The sequence below is a fragment of the Corvus hawaiiensis genome, chromosome 2, assembly GCF_020740725.1.
Source record: "Corvus hawaiiensis isolate bCorHaw1 chromosome 2, bCorHaw1.pri.cur, whole genome shotgun sequence".
NCBI classification, from domain to species: domain Eukaryota; kingdom Metazoa; phylum Chordata; class Aves; order Passeriformes; family Corvidae; genus Corvus; species Corvus hawaiiensis.
In genome coordinates, this window is record NC_063214.1 from 46,179,414 (window position 1) to 46,206,237 (window position 26,824).

At 39.3% G+C, this 26,824-nt stretch overlaps 1 protein-coding gene across 4 annotated transcripts in view; it reads right to left on the reverse strand.

Annotated features, from left to right (window-relative positions):
• Positions 1-26,824, reverse strand: part of GUCY1A2 (guanylate cyclase 1 soluble subunit alpha 2) — a 144,771-nt gene that overhangs the window by 51,693 nt on the left and 66,254 nt on the right. For all 4 annotated transcript variants that reach the window (XM_048294698.1, XM_048294697.1, XM_048294699.1 and 1 more), the window contains exon 5: positions 15,034-15,519. In XM_048294698.1, the coding sequence (XP_048150655.1) occupies positions 15,034-15,519 (486 nt within the window). The remainder of the gene's footprint in view (positions 1-15,033; positions 15,520-26,824) is intronic.

Below are 26,824 nucleotides of genomic sequence, written 5' to 3' on the forward strand. Positions count from 1 at the left end.
CCATTTTCATGGCCTCCTCTGGACTCACTCCAACAGGTCCATCCATGCCCTTTTTTTGCTTAGGACCCCAGAGCTGGAAGCAGCACTGCAGGTGGGGTCTCACCAGAGCAGAGCAGAGAGAACCACCTGCCTTGACTTGCTGGCCACATTTTTTTTTGATGCATCCTGGAGTATGGTTGGCTCTTTAGGCTGCAAGTGCACAATGGTGGCTCATGTCTAATTTTTCATCTACCAATATTCCCAAATCCTTCTTTGGAGGGATGGTCTCAATCCCCCAGCCCATATTAATACTGGGGATTGCCCTGACCTAGATGCAGAACATTCACTTGGCCTCGCTGAACTTCACAAGGGTAGGTGAGGACATTAAAACAGAGACTGCAGTAAGAGTGATACATTGCACTTCAGAACTCCAGGGCTCCTGAGTGAGTCAGATGCACACAGGGAAGAAGGGAATTTCTCTTGTCTCAGCTGAAGAGTAGCAATTGGACTAGAAACACAAAGCACTGCTTATAGCTTGCTCCAAAGTGTCCTCTGGGTAGATCCTGAAACTGTGCACGCCAGAGAACAACCTACTCCATAAATATTCAAGTAAGTGTCAATAGGATTAAAAGAAAAGGCAGGCACTACTCAAAGTGTCTAAAAATGGCTGCACTCAGATCTATTTGATTTTCTTCAAGATGATGATATATAGCAATAAAACTCCAGAGGAAATCTCTGCCATGTGATAAACTAGATTCTGAGGTTTTGACTTTGTAATGTGACTATTAAGATGCATTAGTAGTAGTACATTTGATTTTTATATCCTTCCTAGATACATATGCAGGAAAAGATATTTTCCTTTCAATCTTGTAAGACTGGAATGCCTTATCCCACTTCTTTTAAAAAATTAAATATATTCTGTTCGGAATATTAAAGCTGTTTTTGCATATGACTGACACTTTACCATTGATAAGATTTAGTATTATTTCTTCTAATTAAATCATCATTTCTTACTGCTGTTAGTAGTTCTAGCAACTCACTGATTGCCTGGCCTAATGTTACCAACTTCTCATCCCTTTTCACTGATTCATACTTACCATAGCCAGCTTCACTGGAGTTTTCATTAATTGGGAATTAATACACAGCACCATAGAAGAGAAATTGAACTTGGATTTCAAAATTAGACCAATCTTTAAAAACTGTATGATAGAATTTTATTCTTAACTAGCAACTCAAGAATCCAGGAAATATTGCAGCTACTTACACTTACAAAACCCTCCTCTAGAGCCTTCTGTAACTCCCAAATCACTGGAAATGTCCAAATGTTTTCCAGTCAGGCCCTCAACAAATCCCATATTAAAGTTAATAATTATTTGAAGTGGTTGTGTGTACTCTACAGTTCAGGAAAACTTTCTAGACAGTTATCCCAACACTGCTGAATACTGAAGAGTAATAATGCGTAACACTTGCAGCAGGAAGTAAATATCTTCTGCTTTCAATAAGTCATTTTCTATATACCCAGCTTCTGTTAGTCCTTGGTAGATACTTTACACATGCTTTAGATATGAACAGTATTTTTACAGAAGGTGAACCCCATAGTAATTGTCTTACTGACACTTATTCTTAATCCATAACCTTTTGAGATGGAATTTTGAGATGGAATTGAACTTGCAGATCAATTTGGTAGCACAGAAGTCAGAACGTAATTTCTCCAATTCTAATGTGTCCAGAGAACAGAGATTAATAACCTGATCCCTGGGCAGCTCCAACAGGTCTCTTCCAACTACCAGTAGCTAAACCTTGTGTTGTCTTATGTTATTAAACAGAGAAACTGGAAGTTTCAGCCAAATTATGTTCTGCGGGTATAAAGTCAGGGTGTTGTTTCAGTGGCAGTTTTTAAGGGAAAATGTGGTGCATTGAAGTAACATCCCTGCTTTCAATCCTTCCTCATGAATTCATGAATATGCACCAGTCATTATGTTTGTGAACTTCTAGAAGTAAAGAAGGAAAACTGAAGTGTCACACTTCATTTTACAGAGTGACACACATGGGGCAGAGATACCATTCTGTAAGTGAAACTTGAAATGGCAGGCTAAAGATTTTTCATCTAAAATATTCAGGAATTCAAATAGTCTAATGAGTCTTACTTGGAACCTTTTTCAAAGCACAGCTTGGAAATAAACATAAAAAATGTAATTGCAGGGGTCACTCTGTGGCAATTCTAATCTGGAATTCCTACTGCAATCAGAAATACTAAATACATTGAAAGAAATAGCTGGAGGGAGAATTGGCTCTAGTTTTAGTCCCGTCTCTCTCAGCAGGTTTCCTGTGAAAGCCTAATATACAATTTGTATTAGAACTATTACAATGGAGTACTCATTACTATTTTTTTCATGTAAGAGACATAAATAAGTCTATGTGCAGTTTGTGTGTGTGTTTTTTCGGGTTAAATTATACTCATATCAATAAGGCTTCTCTGTTTACAATCAAAATGAAATACATACAAAAAATGGGTCTGAAAATTCAAAAACTGCTGTCTTTTTTCAGGAAGAAAACCTACCTTTAACACCATGTCTTTTGTAGATCCTTAACCTTCCTCTGAAGGGTGCTTGTGTAGTATTGTTTTCATCTCCAAAATACTCACAGGGCTACATAGGTATTTATTATGTCACTTGTAAGGGCTGTAATATTTAGTACCCATTTAACCTAAAATAATTTATGTCACTGTCCCTTATAGCCTGTTCAACAGTGGTTTTTTCAACGTAAATTGGAAATAAAAAGTTAAGACTGCCTTCCAGTTCAGGATGCAGAGCTATGGGATACTCCTGTTACACACAGATGACCAGAATATAGGATTACTTTGGAAAGCAAATATGTAAGAATTGTATATCAAATGTTTGTTCAAGGCTTCTCTTCCTCAAGAAAAGGTTCATGTTTGATGAAAAATGTATTATGCTGCTCAATTTTTTTTGTGTGTGTTTTCCATTGACATATACGGATAACCTATATAAGTGGATCATACACATACAGTTTAGATAGAATAACCAGACTTAGATATTCTTCAGCCATGTCTTGATTTCTTACCCTTCTTTTTATAGAATAACAGATGTTTCTTTCAACTGAATCGAGTTTCCATATGCATCAAATCCTGCTTGTGGTCTCCCCCCTTTCCGTTATTTTAATCACCAGAAATATTTATTTCTGCTTAAGTAAGTATGTGTTCGTAATCACTGTAATTTTAAGTTGGCAAGGAAACTTGGAATATTAAATAATTTCTCTGTGCTCCACACCCTGTTTACAGACAGTGTACAAAGTGTATATGCTATATTTAGCTGAAGAGAAGATCATTACTAAATTGTTTCTTATCACATATGAGTAATCTGCCAATAGACTGAAACTATCCTACTGCTGGGAGATACTCTATAAAACTTTTTTTTTATGAAATTGAGATAATAACAGACAGCAGTTGTAATTATATCAGTTTCCTCTTAAAGATCTTGAGAGCGAAGAAAACAGAAATAATGAGCAGGGAATGGGGTAACAGTTTAGCTAATTGAAGTTTTAATGCTCTTCTGTTCATCACTTAACTATTCTCTCTGAGAAAACTAACTTTTCTAGTTTGTTTGTGGGTCGTTTTTTTTACCTGCACTGAAGAGCATTATTCTCCATCTTAACCTGCCTCTCCTTTTGCCTGTTGCCTATGCGTGTTTACCCTCTCCCACCCAAATACAGACTCAGCATTCTCGGTGCATAAAATGTGTACTGAGTAGTTAACACTTTTCAAAATACAGTATGTAAAAAAAAAAATCTATAATTTTAAAATTTATCTTTTATAACAAAATCTGTGGGGTGTTTTTCCTGATAATAACATTATTTGCACCTGCGTCAACCTACAGTTGATACCAAACTGGGGGGACAGTTCAATTGTCAATTTGCTCTAGGGCAGGGCTGCCATCCTGAGTGACATGTACAGGCAGGATTAATTGGAAGCTAATGAAATTCAGGAAGGACATGTGCAAAATCCTGTTCCTGGGAAAGAATTTCTCTGGAACTGATACAGCCAACTTCCTGAAGAGCAGCTCTTTGAGAGAGACCCTGGGGGTCATGCTGGACAGTAAATGAGTCCTGGGAACACAGACAGCCAGTGATAACCTGGATGTATGAACAGAGACCAGGGGAAGTGCCAATCACCTCCTATCACACCCAATCATGTCCACATCCAGTCTGGCGCTCCTCAGTACAAGACTGAGATTGATAAACTGGATCCAAATCAGTAGGGGCCAGTAAGGTGGTGGGGGCTGCAGCACCTGGGAAAAGGGGCTGGGAGAGCTGAGCTTGTCCAGACTGGCACAGAGATGGTTTCATGGCACTTGAGGGAATAGAGGGGGGCTCTCCACAGTAATGGAGGGTGACAGAGCAAGAGACAAAAACAACATCAGCGTCCTTATGGATTAGGAAACAGGGAAACCTGTGAAACTTACTGACAACAAGGTCTTACTCAGACAAAAAGAAGCTTTTTAAAGTAATCAAACCTTTAAAGACAGTGAAGATTTTCATAGATGCTTCAGCAAATACGGGGATAAGGAACATAATCTTTTTATTTTGCGGCATAAATCTCAAAATGAAAATGCTAGAAAGAAATTTGCTATATATACCTGACATTTCATAAGTAACTCACGAGGCATCTTGTATTTCTTCAAGTAGCCACATTCAGTACTATCAAGAATGGCCCATCATAATGCACTGGTTTGGCAGATTCTACTGTAATCCAAGCTTAAACTATATGGTATGCCCTGTTCCCAAATATAGCTATTAGTTATGTTACTAATTGTTTCAATGGGAGTGCACAATGATGAGGTGTTTTGACAAGAATCATGACATCCATTTGTATGATTTCTAGAAAGTCAAGCTTTGAATTAATCAGTAGAGTATTGTAAGGGATCCTATTGAGAGTCAACAGAATATCAATGCTCAGTGGTGATGGGAGTTACTCCAGTGGCACTATAACAAAAAGCAAAGAAAGTAGGAAAGAAACAACTTGGGTTGATGCTGATTGTATGAGAGAAATTTAAATGCAGTGAAAATTCCTTTTGGTCAGTTAAAATACACTCTGTGCATTAACCATAACATGTCATCAAAGTATAACATGATTAAATAACTACAAAGCACATGAAAAGTAGATGACAATAGCAGGGAAGAAGCAATGTTTCAGCCATACAGACTGAAAGTTACTAAGATGTAGCAGCTGTAATCTACACAGGTGAGATTCAGTTCACCTAACCAGAAATATGTCTAATAGAGCAATTTGAATATGAGTTATTCATTCTCAGTTCTCTTCATAATCAATGGACTGAATGGGAACTCCTGCAGTCATCTGACCTGTGCTAAGAATCTCCCTCAGAAAAAAATAAATCTCACATTTAAAAAATTCACACCCTATAAAATCAAACTTTCCTTTGTTGCCTGTGAGGATAAGAGTAAGTCTAAATTACTAACTCTATGCTATAATTAGCATAGTTTCACCTCTACCTCAGAACTGTAGAAAAGAAAGAATTAACAGGACAATGTGAAGAGGCAGAAGGGCAGATTGAACTTGGAAGATCACAGAGGCAGGTCAATTTTAGAAGAAGGACATGGAAAGTTCATGGAAATCAAACAGTTCTTTAGGAATGCTAATCTCTACATTGTTCGATGAACCAGTGGAAAACCTTTCTACACTTCACAGCTAAGTTTCCTTTCCAGTCTTTGAGATTAATTCAGAACAGCATTTATTGGAGGTATGAACCTTAAGTGATTCTTATGATGACATCAGCAACAAAATCAATGCCTTCTAGCGTATTCATTTTGATTTGAAGATTTCGTTTCTTAAGGAGCAAAGTCAGAGTAAGTTCTGTATGTACTCCTCAGCCTAGACTTACTGGAGCACATCTTAACTTCCAGCACACCCAGGCTGCATTTCCATGGTAGCATATAAATATAAAAGGAGATGGTTTTGTAAGTTTCATCCCAGCATGAAGCCAAAATGCAGGATGTGAGTGGACATGGCACTGGAAATTATCAGGAACTACAGTAAAGACCTATGCCTTCACAAAATGTTCATTATCCTGTTTATCCATATTTCATTCCATATGCAAGACTGAACTATACAGTACCTCAAAACCATGCATTTCTTTCACCAAAGCTGAAATGTCTTCCCTCTAAAGGAATACAGTGAAATTCAGCCTTAATATGAAATTCTTGCAAGTATCACTGTAAAGGAAACCTTTGAAGATATTAGTATCTCCCAAAGGGCCTTTCTTTCACCTGTTTTCTGCCCTAAGTTGTACAGCACGAGAATAAGGAAAAGGCTGTGGTATATGGCAAAGTGGTGCTTCAGACTTATCATTTGGGCTTCATTATTCCTGTCCATGACTTCTAGTCCAGCAGCAAACAGGACACTTTTTAAACTGGGACGAAGACTGAAGAAAATGGAGATTCTCTCCATTTTAAGTCAGCAGTCATCACAGGAACAATTTATTTGGTATCCATATTCTACCCCAAGATGTCATTGACATCTCCCGTATTTCCTTCTACCCAAATCATTCTCTCTATATCTCTGCAGATCACTAACTATCTTACAACATCCTCATTCATGATGGAACTCACATTTATCGAGTGTCAGTCACACAAAAATGAAGCTTCAATTCCATCTGCTCAGCTATACTCTTTCTACAGTACCTGAAGAGAAAAGTGAATTTTCAGGGCATGATGCATTCCATCCTGAATTCTGTAAAGCTCTTTTTTTCCCAAATAGTACAGCAGGATGCAAATGTGTGTATCTTTGCTTAATTGCCTGCTTCCATGCCCAGACTGTCATTTGATAAGGAAGACCCTTCCTATGTTGTCATCAGCATGCTTTTCTGGGCATTGGCCGAAAAACAGATTTATGTGGGCCACAGGCTTAGTTTGTGAAACTCTCAGAAGACTCTAGGGGAGCTCCGTGCCTTTGAAAGTGCACCACAGTGGGCATGTTCCTGCTCCCACAACGTACCCCAAGCCACAAAAAGGGCTGCATGAGTGTGCTGACTGCTAGTGCTATGATACCATTTGTCAGCACAACAGCAAGATCCTGTTTAGCTCAAAAAGTTCTGGACCTTGGCATGCATATTCTGGCACGCAGGTCAGGGGATGTTATTCATCACTAAGCGGAGGGAGAGCAGATGTGAAGTATTTTGGGCAGCTTACGGTACAAAGACTTGAACAAGTCATTTACTCTAAAATACAGATTCTAAGGAAAGAAATAACAAATAAATATGCCGGAGAGAAACCAGATAAGGTTATTTCCCTGAGACATTAAGTGTGTGTGCTCTTTCTCTGGAGGTGGTGTAAGTACAGTTCCAAAAAGCCTCCTCTGAGCTTGGCCTAGGGATTTTTGATCCTGAGGTAGTTCTAGTTCCACATTTCTGTCTACATAGCAAAGAGTGAATACTGTCCTTTCTCAAATTAATCAAAACCTGTTTGGTTTTTTGCTGTTGTGTGAATACAAATTAATTCTGTTTACATTTTGAAGTTTTCTCTATGTTTTTTCTACTGCTAAGATTTGTCAGAAAAGCCTTGAAACGGTTGAATTTTGCAGCACTGTGAAGCTTAACAATATTAGTCAGCAGTAAAGCACTATTTATAGGTTTCCAAATCTCTGGTATATTATAAAAAACTTTCTTCTTTGGAAAGGATTTTAAAGTTTTCCAGATAGGATTTGAGAACACACTTGTTCTCAAAGAATGTCCTTCAGCTCCTACTTAGTGTTTCACTCTCTTAGGTTCTGTCTTTAATGTTTTCAAAATCAACTCCTAGGCAGTGAAATCTTACGCCCAAGTTTCAAGGTAACTTTGCAACACTTTTACAACGTGACATTATGGTTCTTGACTTCAGGAAAACACCTCCCATGTGAGAAGGGGTGGATTACAGATGTCAACCTATGAAGTTCAGAATTCTGTTCTTCTTGTAAAGCTCATTTTTTAAAAGAAGTGACTTCCTATAAAACCAACTTCCTTTCCCAGGAGCCTAATTAAGAAAAAATTGCTCTTACCAGGCCTGAGGCCATCTTATTTTTAGTGAGTTTAATGATGTTACATACTGGCAAGTTCAGGAGCATTTTGCTAGAAGAGCTGTGCTTGAACTCTTTCTATAGCACCTACTTAGCAGTCTTAGGCACAGATTTTCAGCATGCAATATGTGGAGGAACTCTTTCATCTACACTGTAACTCAGTGCTACTTCCTCTACAGAAGAAAAAAGACAAATAGTACTTGCTGTGTAGAATTACTACCTAGTATTTTAAAAGAGGGGTTTTTTTCACTCGTTGAAAGAGAGTCATGCCAGAAGACTTGCGGTCTACATGACATCAATATCAGGTTTGCACACAACAGCCACGGAATACAAAAGTCATAGTGCATAAATTATTTCTCTCTTCTGTAGGCAAATACGAAATTGCAAAAATCAAACCAATTCTGTCTGATGAATAGAAAACGTCCTGGCTGGCATTCTGCCTTAATGCAATGTCAAAGTACAGAACTGTTCAACAAAATAAGAAAATATTAAAATAATCATGTATGACATAAGGCACACATTTCAGTTTAATGTCCTTCTCCAGATGGAAGAGTGGTCTTAATTTGCTATAGGTATCCCCGGTATTTAACCCCCTAGTGAACCACAGTATCTTCCTCAAGGTTACACAAGCTTTAATTTCTGTGTCCTGAAATTCGTATGTTGTCTAGTTCCTATTAACTTACTTAAGTATCCTCCATGTTCACTTCAATAATTTAATAAATTAAGGTACAGCTATGAATGCTATTTGCATGAATGAAAATGTTGCATCTTGGTATATAAAAGTCCAGCCATATGTTGTCACAGCTGTGCTATGTATCCTCCAGATCTAGCACAACACCAGACTGCTTGAAAATGACAAGAGCCAAAGCAGAGGGAAAGTGAAATTAGTTTTCTCCAGTCCCTCAGAGGTTCTTAAATTTAGAAGGTGGAAAAACTTGACAGAATAAAACAAAGGACATAGCATCAGGGAGAGCTGTGTGCTACAAGAGGGAATGCCCTTAACCATGGTTCCTGCGTAGCCATAGAATGTGGGCTTCACATACAAACTGAGGGCTTGGAAAGTGCTCCCAGGACCTGTAAGCTGGACATAGATTCTAAGGCTCCCATGCAACTTGAGAGAAATGGAGCAGGGCAGTTACAAACAAATGTGTGCTTTCCAGATAAGAGAAAAGTTAAAGGAGAGAGACCAAAAAAAAAAAAAAAAAAAAAAAAAAAAAAAAAAAAAAAAAAGAAGGAATTATATACAAGTATGGTATTCCTGAAGAAGCAGAGAAGTAGTTATATACAGAAACAGAAGTCCTAGGCCCTTTAGAGGATTCTTGGGTGATGTATTGCAGGAGAACATGCACAGATGTTTTAGTGCTTTGTGCAGGGCTGTATGTTTATAAAGCAAAGAATAACTCCTCTGGAGCCTGAGTGTCTGTTTGCTTCATTTGCAGATCTCCCTAAAGACAGAAAGTGTAAATTGTCCACAAGGCTGGAGAAAAATATGTGCTTGAAGTAATGGGAAGTCTTAAGTTCTTGGGTGGTGTGTTACACCAGATCTGCAGGGAAAATCCATGGAACCTTTTGTGTTTCGTTTTTTTTTTTTTTAAGGTTTGTTTTTTTTTCCCCTTAACCCAAGAACAGTTCTGAGTTCCCCAAAGAGACAGCTGCCCCAGCTTTGCTCTAACTTCATATTGGAGTGAGATGCCAGTGTGCCATCAAGTCCACATATGGGCAAAGAGTCCCAGGAGGAGAAAGTGTCATTGCCTGCTCAAAGACAGAAGAAAGAAGGTTCAGGAACCCTCTGTGGTGGGACCCAAACAGAGCAGTGTGCTGCAGGCAGCTCTAACAGGCTGGGTGGCACCACGGAGAGAGCGAGCTTCTGGGCAATGGAAATTTTTTTCTATTACCCATTTTCATCTGTTACACATTCAAAACCTGTTGACTTTAAACTATCAGGAAGAAGCAACACCTACTGCACTGATAATCCTCTGAACTGCCCCATTCCATTTAAAAAAAATATTTTATGTGCAATACATGTAAGAGTATCACTATCATTTTACATATCTTAATTGCACTTCCTGCCTTTTGCAAATGCCTAAGCTGAAGTTTAGAATTTCAAAACTTCTCAAAATGGCCATGTATTTGTACTGAACTTAAAAGGTTATAACTGGACAGAAAGTTGGCAGAAATAGTGGCCATAGATTGTACAGGAAAACTTGGGGACTACATTTTTTAACTTATGAAACATAAAGCCTGGAAAACTTCAGAATAGTCTGAAACTCATGACCCTGTTTATTGAAGTATTCTTTAGTCATTATAGCACTGATAATAAGGTCAAGAACATGTATTTGGATACAAGATGTATTAGTTCTCAAGAGGGGATAGTCATGGCACTGAGAATGTACTGGTATTTTCTGTAAAATGAATACAGATTTCTGCAACTTAAACTACCATTACAGAAATGTAAAGTGATATTCTTAGAAAATGGGAGTTTAAAATTAGGTTCCTAAAAGCATTGTATCACAACCTAAACAAAACCGGTGAGTATCAGTCTTGAATAATTGCAGGACAGTCCAGATTTGCCATCATTTTTCAGTCTCAGGTCTTTACAATGAGCAAACATTAAGGCTGTAGACAGTGTTAGGCATATAAAATCAGAAAACAAAGATCTAACATGCTAAGTGAATCGTGTTGCCAGGAATAAAAGCCCAAGGAAGCTGTGTGGTACCACTCAGAGAGAGTGCCAGTTTAACCAAATAATGAAACCAAAAAGAAAACAGAAATTCATATAACAACGTTGTGGATTCTGACTGTAAAATTAACGTATGTAAGTATATTGTCTTATATAAATACTGAATAAACTTTCAATTAAAATTTTTAAAATGAAGATGTATAGCAAAGAAATTCTGGCAGCTGACCACAGTTTTCAAGAAACATTTAGGACTCTCTGCTTAGACATGGAAAGTGGGACTTAGCACCTCACAGAAAGTGAAGTATAGTGTCAAGGAAAATCTGCAATGTCTTCAAGGGCAAATGCTGCCCTATTTAGAGAAAGGACAAAGAAACTAACACCTACAGGATCAGGTCTGGTTCTGCTCTGTTTGGCTTGACATTACCAAGCCAACATAGATAGCCACACAGTCACTGCACACAGAGCCAAAAAAACATGCACAGTAAATGCTGCCTTTACACAGTAGTTAAAGGGTGCACAGGGGAAATGTTTCAGAAAGGAAACTGAGGGGAAAAGAGCTGAGAAAGCAGGCCTGCAAAGGCAGAAGGGCTCAACAAGAAACAAATATTTTAAATGAGCCAATGTCAAATACATATTACATGAAGGACAAACAGAAGCTGTGGGAATATTAAGCAGGGAAGATTTCAGACTGCAGGGTTAAGTTTTAAATGCCAGATGTGGCTGCAGCATATCTAAATAGCTTATTTGATAAAGAGATGGCTTAACTGAAGCATCATTTCCCAGTACTTGGCTGACAAACAACAGGAACTCAGATGCAGAGAAAAACAGGTCAAAACAGACGGGCCAACAAGTACATATTTTACCCAAAGCCACAGCTTTCAAAATTTACTGAGATATCTCTCCCATGACTTCTGCTCCTGGAGTCCATGTTTCTACTTGCATGTCCACAAACACCAGCCTGCCAAGCATCTGCAGCTACACTGCTCTGAACTGCACTCCCTGCTTGACAGCATCTTTTTCTCCCATTCCTCAACTCCAAACCAAATATAATTAGCTTGGAGAGTCAGCAGCACCAGTTTCCAAATGCATCACCAGGTCTCAGGTCTTTCACCTCCTTGCCCTTCTGTGATTATCACGAATATGTCCATCCTAATCTTTTCACCAAGGGTGTATGTCAGCAGATTCTTTCCCAGGTTTCACTCTCTAAAACACAGATTCTTCTAGATTGCTAAAACTGTCACCCAGGCTCATAACACCGTGCATCTCAATTATGGCAATGTTCTCCCTCAGCCTGGACAAATGTAATCTGTCATCATTGGTATCCATTCAAAATGCTGCCGTGAAATTCATTTTCTGAGCCCATCATCTGTCTGTGTCATTCCTAACTGTGCCTCCATCCATTGGATAAGCTTTCCCTACCTCATCAGTTATAACTACCTACTTTGATTCTCAAGAAATTTCAAAGTCTAACTCATCACCCTTCAGCCCTCTCCAAGCATTTTTAGTCTGTATCACAGACAGCTGTATAACAGCTCATTATGCTTGTCCTCTATGTCTGGCTAGTTAAATGTGAGGATCTTTGCTCTTTCTGTGCCATATTTCTCTATAAATGAAAGTATTATGTTCATTGTCCGAATCCAAGATTAGAAGCACTGAGGTTCTGAATACAAAATTCTGTAACAGTAAAGCTGGGTAAATTATTTACAGCATGGAACTTATTTATTGAATTTTGCTTAATTTTCTGTTTACAAAATGGTGAATTTGGTATTCAGATGTACCCACCAAATAATCTTTGCAAATTATTCCTGCCATGCTGCTAAAAACCAAGCAAATTTAAAAATTGATGTATTTAGGTCACATAATAAATTTCTGTAGCCTAGTTACACAAGTATATCTTTGAGGTGGGCTCAGTACAAAGCCCACCAAAGTGGTGATTAAGTATCTAAAATTCACTACCTGACAATAACTTCTAAAATCATAATTGTTGCAATGGTGATCATTCCTAGCAATAAACTTTGCTTCCAGAATATCACCTGAAACAAATGAAAAAGATATAAACACACAAGCTATTTTCATTTTAAAATGCAAATGTTTTCTTTCAAAAGGATTGCTATTTTATTTGAAGCCTGATTCTCTAGTGAAAAAAAACCAGGTTCATTGCCTGAGTTTTTTCTTTCTGTAGTGCTAAACGGAGTCATTTTCACTTAACCCCTCAGATTTTTTTTTTAGATTTCTGGTTAAAAAAAAAAAATAAAAAACATTTGGAGGGGAGAAAAAAGGTGCATACAGCTCCAGAATAGCCACAGAGCACAGTGCCTTGCTTATTAGTGGGTGGTGGTGGGCATCAGGGGACACGTAGGGAGGGTCCAGGGATGGGGGGAGTAGGGAGATAAAGAAAATTCAGGATGAAAGGATTTGAGAAGGAACCACCTATATTATGGCAGCAACAGTGGAGAAAGGGTGTTAGAGCTGTAAGCCATTCTTCCATAGAAAAACAGGTTTTATTAATACCTTTACTCACAGAATTACATGGGAGGTTTGACATGGAAGTGCTTATTCCTTTTTATGAATGCATAAATCTCATCTTGCCTATCTCAACAGCTATGACCTTATTTCACTGGTCAGGACAGTCTTCTCATAAAGTAACATCTTTCTAGCCACAGTAGCACAAAGCTAGGTGAAAGGCAGAAAGCCATGGTCTAAATGGTATAATATTCATGACCTATGCATAAATATTCCTCCTTAGTGTTCTCACAGGACTCAGCCAGCCTTCCTTACAGTCAGATCATAGAGTTTTGCATACTTTATATCCTATTCCCATGCAACCATAATTTTCAACAAAGAATGTTCTGAATGCTTCAAAACAGCTGAAATTAATCACCTGGGAACACAGCGAATACACCCATGTGAAGCATGTGAACACACAGCATGTGAAGCAGGGTTACTAGGTATCACTCCTGACTCTGGGTCAGAAGTTCCTCAAGTCCTCTTCCCAGAGCTGGGTCCTAATCCAGTGCAGCAACATCAGACTAACACAAACTGAGACTGCACTCACCATCTTTTTCGACTGTATCACTGTAACAGTTTTCAAATGAGGGCTGGTACCTTCCACTGCATTCGCGTCCCAACGTGGCCTTTGGCTTCTGAGCATTAGTAAAACAAAACCCTAACCCAGGAGCCCAACTTCTTTACAGTGTGCTTGTTTACTTTGGTAAAGTGCCCTACCAACCTTTAGCTATACCATTTTCAGTTCTATCTGTGGTACGTGCTATAACGTTTCACCCCTGATTATTATTTAGGTGGGTAATAATTATTTTTCAATTCCTTTTAAAGCGCATTAAAGGCTAGAAATTAAAGGGGCAGCACACTTGTGAGATCTTTATCTCTGCAGCCTAACAAATACTATATGAAACAGTTTGAAAACTGTTAGTTTGCAAACCTCAGCCATATAATAAAGTCAACATATAATTTTACAACCACATTTCTTTTCTCTCGTGCATTAACATATAAAAAGAAACTTGCTCTATTTCTTCTATCAGAAAATTAAAGGTATTCCATATACAACACAGTCTGTAGGTTTCACAGGATAATTACACAGATAATATCTTCAGTGCATTTATTAAATTCTACCTCCCCTCTTTTTTCTCTCAAATACATACTGGACACCAAATCCATTTCAGAGAAGTGAAGATGAGTTCTCTAATGGGACCAACATGTGTGACACTTCCTTTGGAGCATGGCACACCAGTGCCATGTCCCATTCATTACATTGACTGTGCACGGACATCTGCTGTCCTCTTCCTGTTTTTCAGTGGAAGTTTCTTATAATAACTTCTTTTAGTGAATGCTCTGCTCCTTATGGAAAATTTTAGTTCTTTCAAGGGAAAAATAAATGCCTAAACCCTAAAGCATTCAAGTGGAAAGTGAGTGCCTCCCAGGAGCTGCAGCTTGGGTTAGGATTCATCACTGTGCACTTCTTCATCCTTAGGATGCTGTTGCTGATGTGTCATCTAAAGGAAACCAGGCTATCATACAGGAGATGTACATTTCTATAAGGAAATGGGAATATGAGGCCTATATTCCCATGGAAGTACCATGATGACAGTTTCATATTAAAGCATTTGAGTTTCAATGGTCATATTTCAGATTTGGGTTTTTTTGCACATAAAACAAAAATATTGCCTTCATATTTTTATAGGGAAGGTCTTCAATTTAGGAAGAAAGCTACCGGGATTCTTTCTGCATTCATTTCAACTAGCTTTTGCTAGATTAGGACTTGAGCTATTACCTTGTAGATGTCAAGGAATCCACACTGGTGGTCGAAGCGCGTGTAGAGCTCGTTGAGCATGCTGATGACCTGCATGGGCGTGCACTGAGCACAGATGGCAGTGAAGCCAACAATGTCCGAGAAGAGCATGGTGACATCATCAAACTTCCTGGCCTGAACCTGTTGCCCCTGCCACAACTGCTGAGCCACCTCTTCAGGGAAAATAGAAATAAGGAGATCTACTGTCTTCTTTTTCTCCTCTTCCAGGGCTTGGTGTGTACATTCTAGTGTTGCCTTCAGCTTATCCATTCGTTTTTTCAAGCCATCCTGTGCCTTTGCTTGCTCCCCAACCAATATGACATCACGAGTAGCATCATGGATAGGTATGTCCGAAAGATGGAGGCCTCGGCCCATCAGCTCATCCAGCTTGTCCACACAGGGGGAACCCAGAAACAATATTGAGTTTGATTCTGGCACATGAATCATTTGTCCTTTAATTTCCATCACCTGCAAAATAAAAAACCAGAGTTTAGAAAAGGGGAAAAATCAGCTGATAGATGTGGATCCTCATTCTACTTCCTCCGTCTTTCCTTTTTGGCTAAAACAATAAACTGTAGCCTTTTATACAGAAGCCTCTTGCACTCACCTATTCAAGTAATGAGACTCACAGAGTTTGCTCACCAAATTGAGTCAAAAAACAGCCTAAATTGTCACAAAAGTATTCCCAAATCAGATGTTGGATTTTATTTGTACCCAATTAAATAAGAAAGCAATAATATGTGTTCTCAGTGTGATGTCTAAATATTGCTCCTGGAATGTACGTGGCCTTACAAGCAAATTCCAGAGTTGTTCTTTCTCTGTTACTTAGCTATAAATTACAAAAAGAAAAAAAAGTAATGAGAAATTGCAACTGTCTGAAAGCAGGTTAGTGAAACAAAGTACCTTCTGTTATTTTTCAGCAAAATAGCTAATACAAGTCAATTGTGGCCATTTTACAGAGGAATCAAATAAAAATAGATGCGAAAAACAACCCTATAAATAACAAATGGCATGAAAATATCGTACTAGTCCTCCTGTTTCCACTTTTCCTTCTCATACATGCAGCAGAGTTGAAGGCTGATTTCAGTTAGAATCTGCAGATTTCTTGGTGATAGAGATTCACCCAATTTTTATTTGTGGAACAGTAGAAGGAACAGTAAGGAATGAGCATCAGGTGGTTTATAGCTTTTGCAACTGCCTGTTAAATGGCTAGATGTTTTGAGTGTTGTCCAAGGGTTGATATCACCGAGGCCGTGGATTGTTACCTCTTGCTCCATCATGGCAGTCGAGCACAAAACTACCAGACTGAAATGAACACTGAAAACTAAATTAAATCAGACAAACTGTATCTCTTTGTAAATACAGCTTGCCATAGCCTCTGTCATGAAGAACAACCTGATTAATGCTTCCATTCCAGGACTGCACAAAGACCAGGGCAATACTGTGCTACGTGATCTAAAATACCCACAGTCCTTAACCCAAGGATCTCATAGTCAAAACAGGCACAACACACAAACCTTATGTATCTAAGCATGGTGTTAGGCACCATAATGCCCTATATCTGTGTTTTTGTATTCTACACAATCTCTTGAAATAAAAAGGTCTCCTCCAGTCACCATTTCTTTCCTCATGTAGGCATTTGCTCACTGTCACATGATTCACTTATCATTTAATCCTCCTTCCATCCCTAATCCTACCAAGCAAAACAGAAAAACCTCCATCAGGGAACCCAGAGGTGTCTGCAATAATGATGTGATTTAAGTGTCCAGTGGCCTGAATGCTCCTGCTGAGGTGACAGCTAATCCTACATGGTACTTCCATATTTGGAGGAGATTTTAGGAAGCTACTCTTTCTATTAGTTTTGTTTGTTGGTTTTTTTTTTTTCATTAGGTAATATACTGTCATTGCAGCCTCTATGGCAACATGGGAACTGAGCCTATCCTGTCCCCATTGCCCTCTGCCTTCTCTTCTAGCAACCTAACAGATGCAGCTTCTGATGTCAGCCAGGGAACTCAGCAAGTGAAAGTAAATTCAAGTAATTAAAATTGTCAAATTTTCTAATTTATGTTCCTGCACACCTACTAATATTTACATTTCTAAGCCCTACTTGCTCAGCTTCACTCTGGGACATTCATCTCTGAGAAAGCTAGTCAGCTACCTACATGAGCTGATTTAATGCTCCATGGCTAAGTGTTCTTTTTCTACTTTTGAAACAAGGCTCCCTGGGAAATAGGATGCTTTCTTCATGCATGCAGCCTCATTCTTTCAAAACGGCACATGCAAAATTGTTTTAACTCTGAAGTACAAGTTGCCAAATATGAAATACATGGTACAGCATTTCTAAATTCTCTTCCTGTTTTGTTCCCTTTTGCTGGAGAGTTTCCTGTTTGTAGAATTTCACTCTTGTGTGAAATAAAAGTATCTCATATTATCACTTGCCTCTTCCATCTCCAGGTGAAAACAGGGTGTTTTCAGCTCAGGAGGCGAGAGTGTGACCACAGACCCAGGCTGAGCCAGCCTGCCCTGGGGGTGAGCTGCTTGTCAGCAAGGCAAGGCACCTGGCTTGGAGTTGTGTTTCTCCTGTTAACCTGCTGTGAGACTAGAAGAAAATTAATGCATCCTCCTGTGCCACCACTTCACCTCTGTCAATTTGAGGTGTTAAACTCTTTGATGTGATCTCTGTCTGTGTTAATGTATTGTGCCAACCGTCCCCAGGTGGACTTTTCTCAGGAAACACTGACTGAGTAAATAATGCACTAAACAGGCACTCTGGAGTCCTCTGCTCTACTTCTGGGTAACCTCAGGCAAATTATCAACCCTGACTTCTTATCTGGCCTTTTAGCACAGCAGGAACGATGCTATTGACCACCCTATAACACACTTTTGAGACTTATGTGTGAAAAGCAATAAAAGACAGACAATCCTGTAAAATGCCTGACTAATAATAACCAAGTGAGCTGACCCCCTGCTTCAACAAGGTTGAGCCTTTTTAGAAACTTTTGCAAAGATATTCTCCCTACACAACTGATTAGCTTCCTAAAACTGTCAAAGGTTCAGTGCTATTTCAGCTTTACCCCCTGAATACTATTATCACTTGTTCTGCCTAACAGGAATTGCTGATGTTTCCTATCCCTTCTTTCATGTTACGTTAGTGATTCTGTCGTCCTGCTCTCTCTTGATGACTGATGGGTGTTTTAGAAAAAGTCTTGCCAGTCTCTTCAAGTTGCCAAATCAGGGAACAGGACAACAGACATGAAGCTGCCCCAGCTTTCCTGGAAAGAAACACCCAAATCTTGTAAAGAACAGCAGCAGAGAAGAGCTAAGACTGCATCATTCTTCTCAGTTTTTGCAAAGCCTTTTCCTTTCCAAAGAAGCTTCAGAGATGATTCAGACTCTTTCTAGCAGACTTCAGTCTGCGACTGATCCAGCATGACTTCCATATCTTTTCTTTGATTTCTCTTGCTTCTTATATTCTTCTTTGTATCTTAAAGTAGAGCTGATGATATAGGATATCTGGTTTACCTGAAGCTTGCCATAGTAAGTCACATTTCTGGGCACCTCCCCAAAGCTGGACAGCTTTACACCTGGACCATAACCCTACAGGCAATCAGAATGGCATCATCCATCTTTCTTGTAAGCAGGGAAAGATTGAAACATTTCTGTCATCAATTGTATTTCATTACTCCTACATTTCATTGCCTTCCTGTCTCTTTAATTATATTTTCAATGAAAAAAATTAGAATAATTCCACCACTTTCAGAGGACATTTTCCTGATTTACAGTGGTATAAGAGAACATTTTGAAATGAGCAATTGCATACCATATTTTACAGTATTATGTTGCTGTGAAATGACAGTGCAGCCTAAGTAGTTCTGGGATGGAAAACAAAAAACCTATCGCTGAATTTTAGTTCCACCACAAACCCACTGCAATGAAAGGGAGCAAACAGTTCCTGATTCTAAGGAACTCTTTCAGTCTCTCTCCCCAAAGACCAGCCTTGGAAATACTGACAGATTCTAAAGCTGCTGTTCGAGAATATGGAGAGTCTCCTACTGAGCAGTGCACCACCAGCTACTTCTTAGGTACACAATATCCAACCCTCTGCACACCCTCTGCACACTCTGGATGCAAGCCATCCTAGGATCAAAGAGCTTATGAATCAAATGCCAAATCCACTGCCTAATCTTTACAGAAAAGCACAGGGAAAAGCTTCACCGGTTGCACTGAGGGAGGATACTACTCTGCACAAAGATGTGTGTTTTGGAATAGTGACTGAGAGAAGGTGCACACATCTCCTCAAAATTATTAAGGAAATATGAGATGTTATCTTTGAGAAATAACTGGGGGGCTTAAAAAATAATTTTCTTTTTCAGTAGGCCAGACCTCTTCTGCTGCCTCTGAAATCCACAAATTTTAATAGAGCTGCTCCTTTGATTTTGATCAGTGCATAAACCCTCCCAAACTGTGATTATAGTCTTCTTTTTTTAGATTTATTTATTGGGACTAGGTTAGAAACTTACAGTGCTAGGGCCACACTTTCATACACAGTTACATATGCATGCTTGATTTCATACAATGAACAAATTCAGTAAGAGTAAACAAAGCTGCTTCCTTAAAAGGTTCATAGTTATTTAGAGGATGGAAAGACTGGGGCACAATCAGCTTATGATAAATCAACCTGGACACCATCACCATCATCACTTCAAGGCACAAAGAGTATAGGGCGACTTTCAGAAAGGAGGTCCAGCCTGAATTTTAAAACAACTGGACTTCCCTGAATGTCCTATAGGATACATGGCAGTGTCTCAGGAACATTTACAGCAAGGTATTTCATAATATTTGAGCAGTTAGGGGCTTAGGGGATTTTGTGAACACCGGACAAGGCGACAGTCCACTTGCAGAAAGAAATGTAATGACTCTGCCTGTTATGTTTCCATGACACATCTAGAAGGGCTGAAAGTATAATGGACAACACTGGAATTAAAAAAAAAAAAAAAAAATCTCTTAAATTGGAAAAATGGGCTGAAGCCGGAATTCAAAACAAGGGCAATAAATATGCTTAGGCAGAAATAATCAAATGCAAAAAATGCAAGCAGGATAACTGTCCCTAAGAAGCTGGCCCTGAGTGCAGAGTGGAACAAATGAATGTAAGTCAATATGTCATGCTGTCATTAAGAAAAAAAACACTATACAGGACTACATAAACAAAAAGAGAGCTTGCAAAACACAGGAAGTAGTCCTTATTCTGTGACCACCATTTTTCAGGCCCCAGATGGGCAAATCTGTTCCTTTTTAGTAAAACAAAGATGTGGATCAATTGGAGAGTCTGGTGAAAAGCAATGAATGTGATGAAAGGTCTAAAAAATATGACCTACAAAAAAAAATTTTAAACATTGGCTGGTTTACCCCAAGGAAAAAAATCCTTGGTGGGCATATGAAACTGTTCAAAAACACTTAGTGCCAATGCAAAGAGATCAAACTCTTCTACAAATCCAGTGGCAAAAGTTTTGCAGAAAAGGCCCTGGCGATCCTGGTGGACACCAAACTGAACATGATCCAGCAATGAGCACTTGCATCAAAGGCTAACAGTACTCTGGGCTCCGTTAGTAGGAGTCTTGCAGCAGGTGGACGGAAATGATCCTTCCCCTCTGCTCAGAACTGGTGAGGCCACACCTGGAGTACGGTTTCCAGTTTTGGGATCCACAGTACAGGGGATGCATGGACATGCTGGAGAGTATCCAACAAAGGTCAACAAAGGTGACAGGAACCTGGGACATGTCTCCTGTGAAGAAAGGCTAAGACAGCTGGGACTGTTTAGCTTGGAGATGAGAATGCTCAGCATGATCTTATCCATGTACATAAGTACCTTTGCAGTGGTGCCCAGAGACAGGACCAAAGGCCATAGACTAACCAAAGGAGGCTCCCTCTGAACATCAGAGAACACTTTTTTTATATAGGGTGACCAAGAACTAGTACAGGTTGCCTACTCAGGTTGTGGAGTTTCCAACCTTGGAGATACTCAAAAGCTACATGGATGTGGTCCTGGGAAACTCACTCTAGGTGACCCTGCTTGAGCAGAAGGTTGAACCAGATGACCTCCAAAGGTTCCTTCCAACCTCAGTCTATGAAATGACCAAAAAGTAAAAGGCTCAAATTGGAAAAAATGAGTTTAATATGGGATATTCTTCTATTCATAGGGAGAGTGAGAATGGAAACATCAAGTGGTGAGGAGTTGGATTATGCATTAATTTGTGAGAACTGTGAAAGGTGATCAGTCTGTCTGGAAAGCAGAGGAATGAACCAGTGACTTAAAAAAAATCTAGGTAGAAACAGGAAGGAGAGAGGTAGTAGGGTATCATTTTGCATTCAAACAAAAACGATGCAAGTTATTTCTGGGATAATTAATGTAGTGCCAGTGTAGATCGTGTGGAATTGATTGCTTCAGTCACTTTACAACTCTTTCTACAGGCAACAACTGAAACAGGTGTTTCTGGAATAAAAGTCGTGTGATCTACGTGAGACATCTAAGTCGTGGTCAAATGAGTCATGCCCCATGTGTAGAAATACCTACATTTCTCTGTTGTGAAGGGAGCACAAGGCTTGGACATACATGCCTGTACTGGTCAGTTAAGTCTACCTCCTATCAGAATAAACTTAATTTACAGGAGTGAATGTACTGCTGTGCATTGAAAGACACATAATTGCCAATATATAAGTATATTAGGGGAAATATGAGTTCTCTGTTGGTTTAACAGATTTCTATATTAAATGCTCCAAACCTCAATTCAATAAAATGAAAAGGTATGACTGTAAAGTTACTGCTGCTCTGTGGCTGGCTGACCACCAGAGAGGAAGACCATGAATCTGACCTTAAAGAGAGAAAAAGGAACTGGCATTACAACCTATCCAATACTCCTGCTCTGCTTGTAGAGTGGGGTAAGTCAGAGCTAGCAAAACTAGCTGTGGAGAAAGATTCATGAAAATGAGAAAAAATCATATTCTAATGAAACCCTGATTTGCTGTCTTATCTGTAGACAAAAATAACACCAGCTTCCATTGCACCTATGTTTTATTGAAAAAAAGTAAGAGAAATACATATCATCTCCACAGAAATGAAAAATAACTTTTCAGTCAATGCCTGATGCAATTGAATAAACTAGACAAGGTTTGCTCAGCACAACTCAGGATGTGCTTGGGTTCTTGTGAAATTGTAACTCTCAGCATTTGCTTACAAGTTTGTATTTCCAGCTCAATGCATTGTCAAAAGAATATAATTCCACACAGCAGCAAAGTGAATGTTAAAAATTTCTCATTATTTATAGCAAACCCTGGAGTGTTTCATAACATGCAATAGTCTTCAGACCAAAGTGACCAAATTTAACATTTTCTGTATGTCATAGATACCTCACAAATCCAGACTGGCAGAAAAAAATATTGCACCTTTAGGAAACCCAAAATTTTGGTGGGAACACATTCATTTTCCATAATGTAAAAAAGAAAGTGATAGAGAAATACTAGTATCTTTCAGTTGTAAATCTGGATCTTTAAAATAATTTCTTGGTATCAAAAGAGTAAGTGTGGCAGATTAAAAGCAAACAAATTAGGGTTAGATAGGATCTGCTCCACAAGAAGCATAGGTATGCGTGACAAATCAAAAGCATGAATTCACCTGTAATGACATGTGAAACGGGGAAAGGGGAAGAGGTAAAGGAGATTATCCTTAACACATTAGTCTGCCAAACCAACTAGATAAACAAAAGGCAACAGCAGATCCACCTGAAAAAGGTCATGATGATTTACAGTTTATCTTTTCTTGCTTCAAGACACAGAAATTGCTTTTAAGAAGGTACTCCTGACTGCTACTTGGATAAGTCCAAGATAAATCTAGCCCTGTGGAATAAAAACAACGCAAAAAGGATTCCTTCAAAGGAACATCTATCTTCACACGGCAGCAAAGTGCCATAATTCAACCCTATGTGCTCCTCAGTCAGCTTCCCTGACAGATGCTCCCAAGCAGAGGAGTGGGTCAACTCAACATGGCAGACAGGCAGAACATGGCATGGGCAACACCAGACAGTGTTCTTCTAAAACAAGAAGAAACTCACCAGTGTTTCCAAGAGAATTTCAAAATCCTCAAAATCAACACACCAAGAACAGATTGAATTTTTTTTCCATTAATGAATACCTTTATATACTTAAACATGACCTGTGTGAATCCCAAAGGCACCTATGGCCTGACAGTCCTTGTCCAGTCTCCCAGGACTCCCCTGGCCCTGTCCAGGGCCCTGGACCCCATGCCACGCCCTTGGGCTGTCAGTCCTGCCTCAGCGATGCTCTCACAGCCCTGCCCTGCTTAGCCACAGGCCCATCCAAGGGCCCAAGGCCCAGCCCAATGTCAGCCTTTCCCCATCCCCATCCCCATCCCCATCCCCATCCCCATGGAGGTGCCAGTGCTGGTGCTGGGCTGCCCCCACATTCCCAGCCTGGGTGTCTGGGACAGGTCCTGGCTGCCAACTGCTGCCCCTCCACCCTGCAGACTCCCACGGCTCCCGGCACTCAGGGTGCCCTGGCCCCTGCTGTACCCTGACAGCATCCATAAAATATTTTACCAAAAACACCTATCAATCAAGGAGCATCTGGACAATGTTCTTGGCCATATGTTTTAGTTTTAGGTAGTCCTGTGAGAAGGAGGGAGTGGGACTTCATGAAGCTTATGGGTACCTTTCAACTCAAGATATTCTATGATTTTCATTTTACTGCAAAATCTATTTCATCCCCTAAGATCGCTTTCAGGTTGTACACACTTCAATTAGCATGCTAGATTTTTCAACGTATCAACAATACATCTCTCTGCTACTTTATTAAAAGCCAGGATACCCTGTGCAGATATTCAGCTGCCCATCTTACTCCAACAACACAGAGTTACAAATGTGCAGCACCAGTGTTAAAAATGTCTGCTTTGGTCAGGAGCAGAGCAGTGGAAACAATTTTTAGAGACACGCTCATTTGTTTAGAATCATAGAATAGCTTAGGCTAGAAGGGACTGCAAAGATAATCAAGTTCCAACCCCCCCACCAAAGGCAGGGACATCTTCCTCTAGACCGTCTTGTTCAGGGCCCCATCCAGCCTGGCCTTGGAGAACTCCAGGGATGGGGCATCCACAGCCACTCTGGGCAACAAGCTCAAGATCTGTGAACTGTGAAAGTGGTGATAGCAGTAAACATGCTCCAAGCCATACGCTTGCATTAATTTTGCATTTCAACTGAAGCAAAATGCATTTTTGTGCTGACAATCCCACCACATTTTAATTACAACAGATCAATCAAAGTATAAGGAAAATTTCCCATATTTAATATTCTCTCTCTGTTTATGAAAGACAAATGAAGGAGATTACATTTCCAATTAATGTTTGTTAAACATCTGGTTAAAAATAAAAGCTACACATATTTACATAATCAAATCTCTATCTCATGCTTGTAAAAACCTTTATCACTGACAAATATTACGTGTCAGTTTGTTAAAGACAGATATTTTTTATCTATTTCTGTCAATGTCTACCAAGCAAAATTGTGGAGAAATGTGTCAGTATACTGAGGGGAGTGGAGCGGTTGCCATTTTCCACAGTGTTGTTCCTTTTTGGATTATTTCCTACTGCCTTCAGCCCAAGATTTGTGCGGGTGCATGAATCAGTCTTTCACCTAATCCTTCCATTAGCAGTGTTCACCTCCTAACAACAGCTTCTCCTTTGAAAGTGATCTGTCCCACCTGCCTGAGATGACCTGCTAGCAGAAAGTACTCTTACTTATGTGATATTTCTTGCAAAGTATTTTTCTTTCTCAGATTCAGGTTCACTTGTTTCTTTGTGGAAATTGCTTTTTAGCAAAAAGCAGTGAAATGGTTAAATAAGTGCATATGTTTATTCATGAAAACAGTAGGCAAGGAGCAGCAGAAGCAGTTTTCCCCTTTGATCTGTGAGAACAGATATATATAGCAACCATTAGGAGCTGTGACATTTCATCACCAACCTAGGTATCTTAAAATTCCTGTGATTAAAACATGTCTTAGCCCATGCACTAGCTAGCTTGCAGAATTTTTCTCCTTTAGGACTTATAGGATCCTGTTCTTTCCTTAATTCATCTTAAGTATATAAATCTGCTCAAAATTCCTGCCAGCACCACACCAAGGAAACTGATGAGAATTAGAGTCCTCTGTTGGTATTTTTACTTGGCTTTAATTTTTATTATCCCATATATCATGTACTCTAGCAGATTTGATAAAAGACTCTACCATTAGAATTCGATATTGGGATTAATCAGTTCTGGTCTCTTGGTGCAGTATAAATTTTCAGAACACGAAGAGAAAAAATTTCTTCTTTTCCCAGTCCAATCATTCTTAAGTTAGATGTAATAAGAAAGACCCATTCTACCTCTCACTGATGTAATTGTAAATATATCAAGCTGCTTTTAGTGGGAACAGTACCAGGCCTTTAAAATTACATTTTCTACATTTTTCTTAAAAAGGCTGAATTTCTTTTAGTGTGTTCAACATAATCCATTACATCATTAGGAGACCTTTCATCCATAACTTGTTATAAGTAGCATATTTGAGAGGTACCAGTAAAAGACAATCTTCATGTGGCGTCTCTTACAGGCTACGTTAACGAATTTGGGAAGAATGCACTGGCCTGGTTTAGCAGTCTCAGGTTACAGGTGTTATTTTTAATCAATTCCACAAAGTATTTATTTTACAACCCATCAAGAAATGAAAAGCAAAAACATTAAAATGCCTTTAACTTAACTATAAATAGAACATAGAGTGTGAGAGGGAACAGTCAGATGTAGTGAATATTCACATTTCTGTGTACATTAAAATATGTTTAGCTTCCATTTTCTTCACTGCACCTAACTGATTTGCTCTTGATATGGTAATAAAGAAAATGAAGGGAAAAAAAAAAAGTTGAAGGTGATGTTTTAAAAACAAAACATGGTCAGTCTCTATTGCCTTGACTTTTCTAGCACAAATTTTAAAAAGCAGTTAAGCAAGTTGTTTCAGTGACTCAGGCTGACAAGAAATAAGATGTTCCCAGGGTCTTAGCTGCTCACCACTGCTGCATGTGGGCCACCAAAGCCTGGAGGGAGCATGGTGGGATGGGGCAAGTGTGAGTGTGAATGAAAATGGGAGACCCAGCCTTTACAGCAAAGAAGGACAAAGGAAGTGATCCGTCTAAAAATATTAAGAACTGCTGCCTCACGAAGCTCCCCACTCAGCTTGCAGATTCCTGACCTTGGATACCTCAGGGGAGCTTTGCACAGCTTCTCAGGGCTTGCTGTGGGTAGGCAGATCGCAAGCCAGCCAGCCCCAGAAATCACAGGACTGCCCTAGCAGTGCTCTGCCTCAGCTGAAGCACCCTGCCGAGAAGCAGAAAATATTTGCTCAGGCGCAGCATGATGCAAACGCAGCCACCTTGCTTTTGGAGCATGGCCAGCTTACCCAGGACAGGCTGAGAGGCTGAATGGAGCTAATGAAAAGCTGTCTGTACACAGCTCTAACCAATTTATAACCCATGCAAAAACTGACCTGCAGCTAATTTGGAGATGTGAATTCCCTAAAAAGCAGAGCACTTGATGAGCTTCCCCATTTTCAGCATTTTGACTCCCACAATTCTTTTGAGTATTAAAGCCTTTAAGTCTAAAATCTGTGTTTCAAAAGTCAGTTTGAAAAGATCTAGATGCCTTTCAGAATTTCACACTTTGGATATTTACTCCCTTTGGAA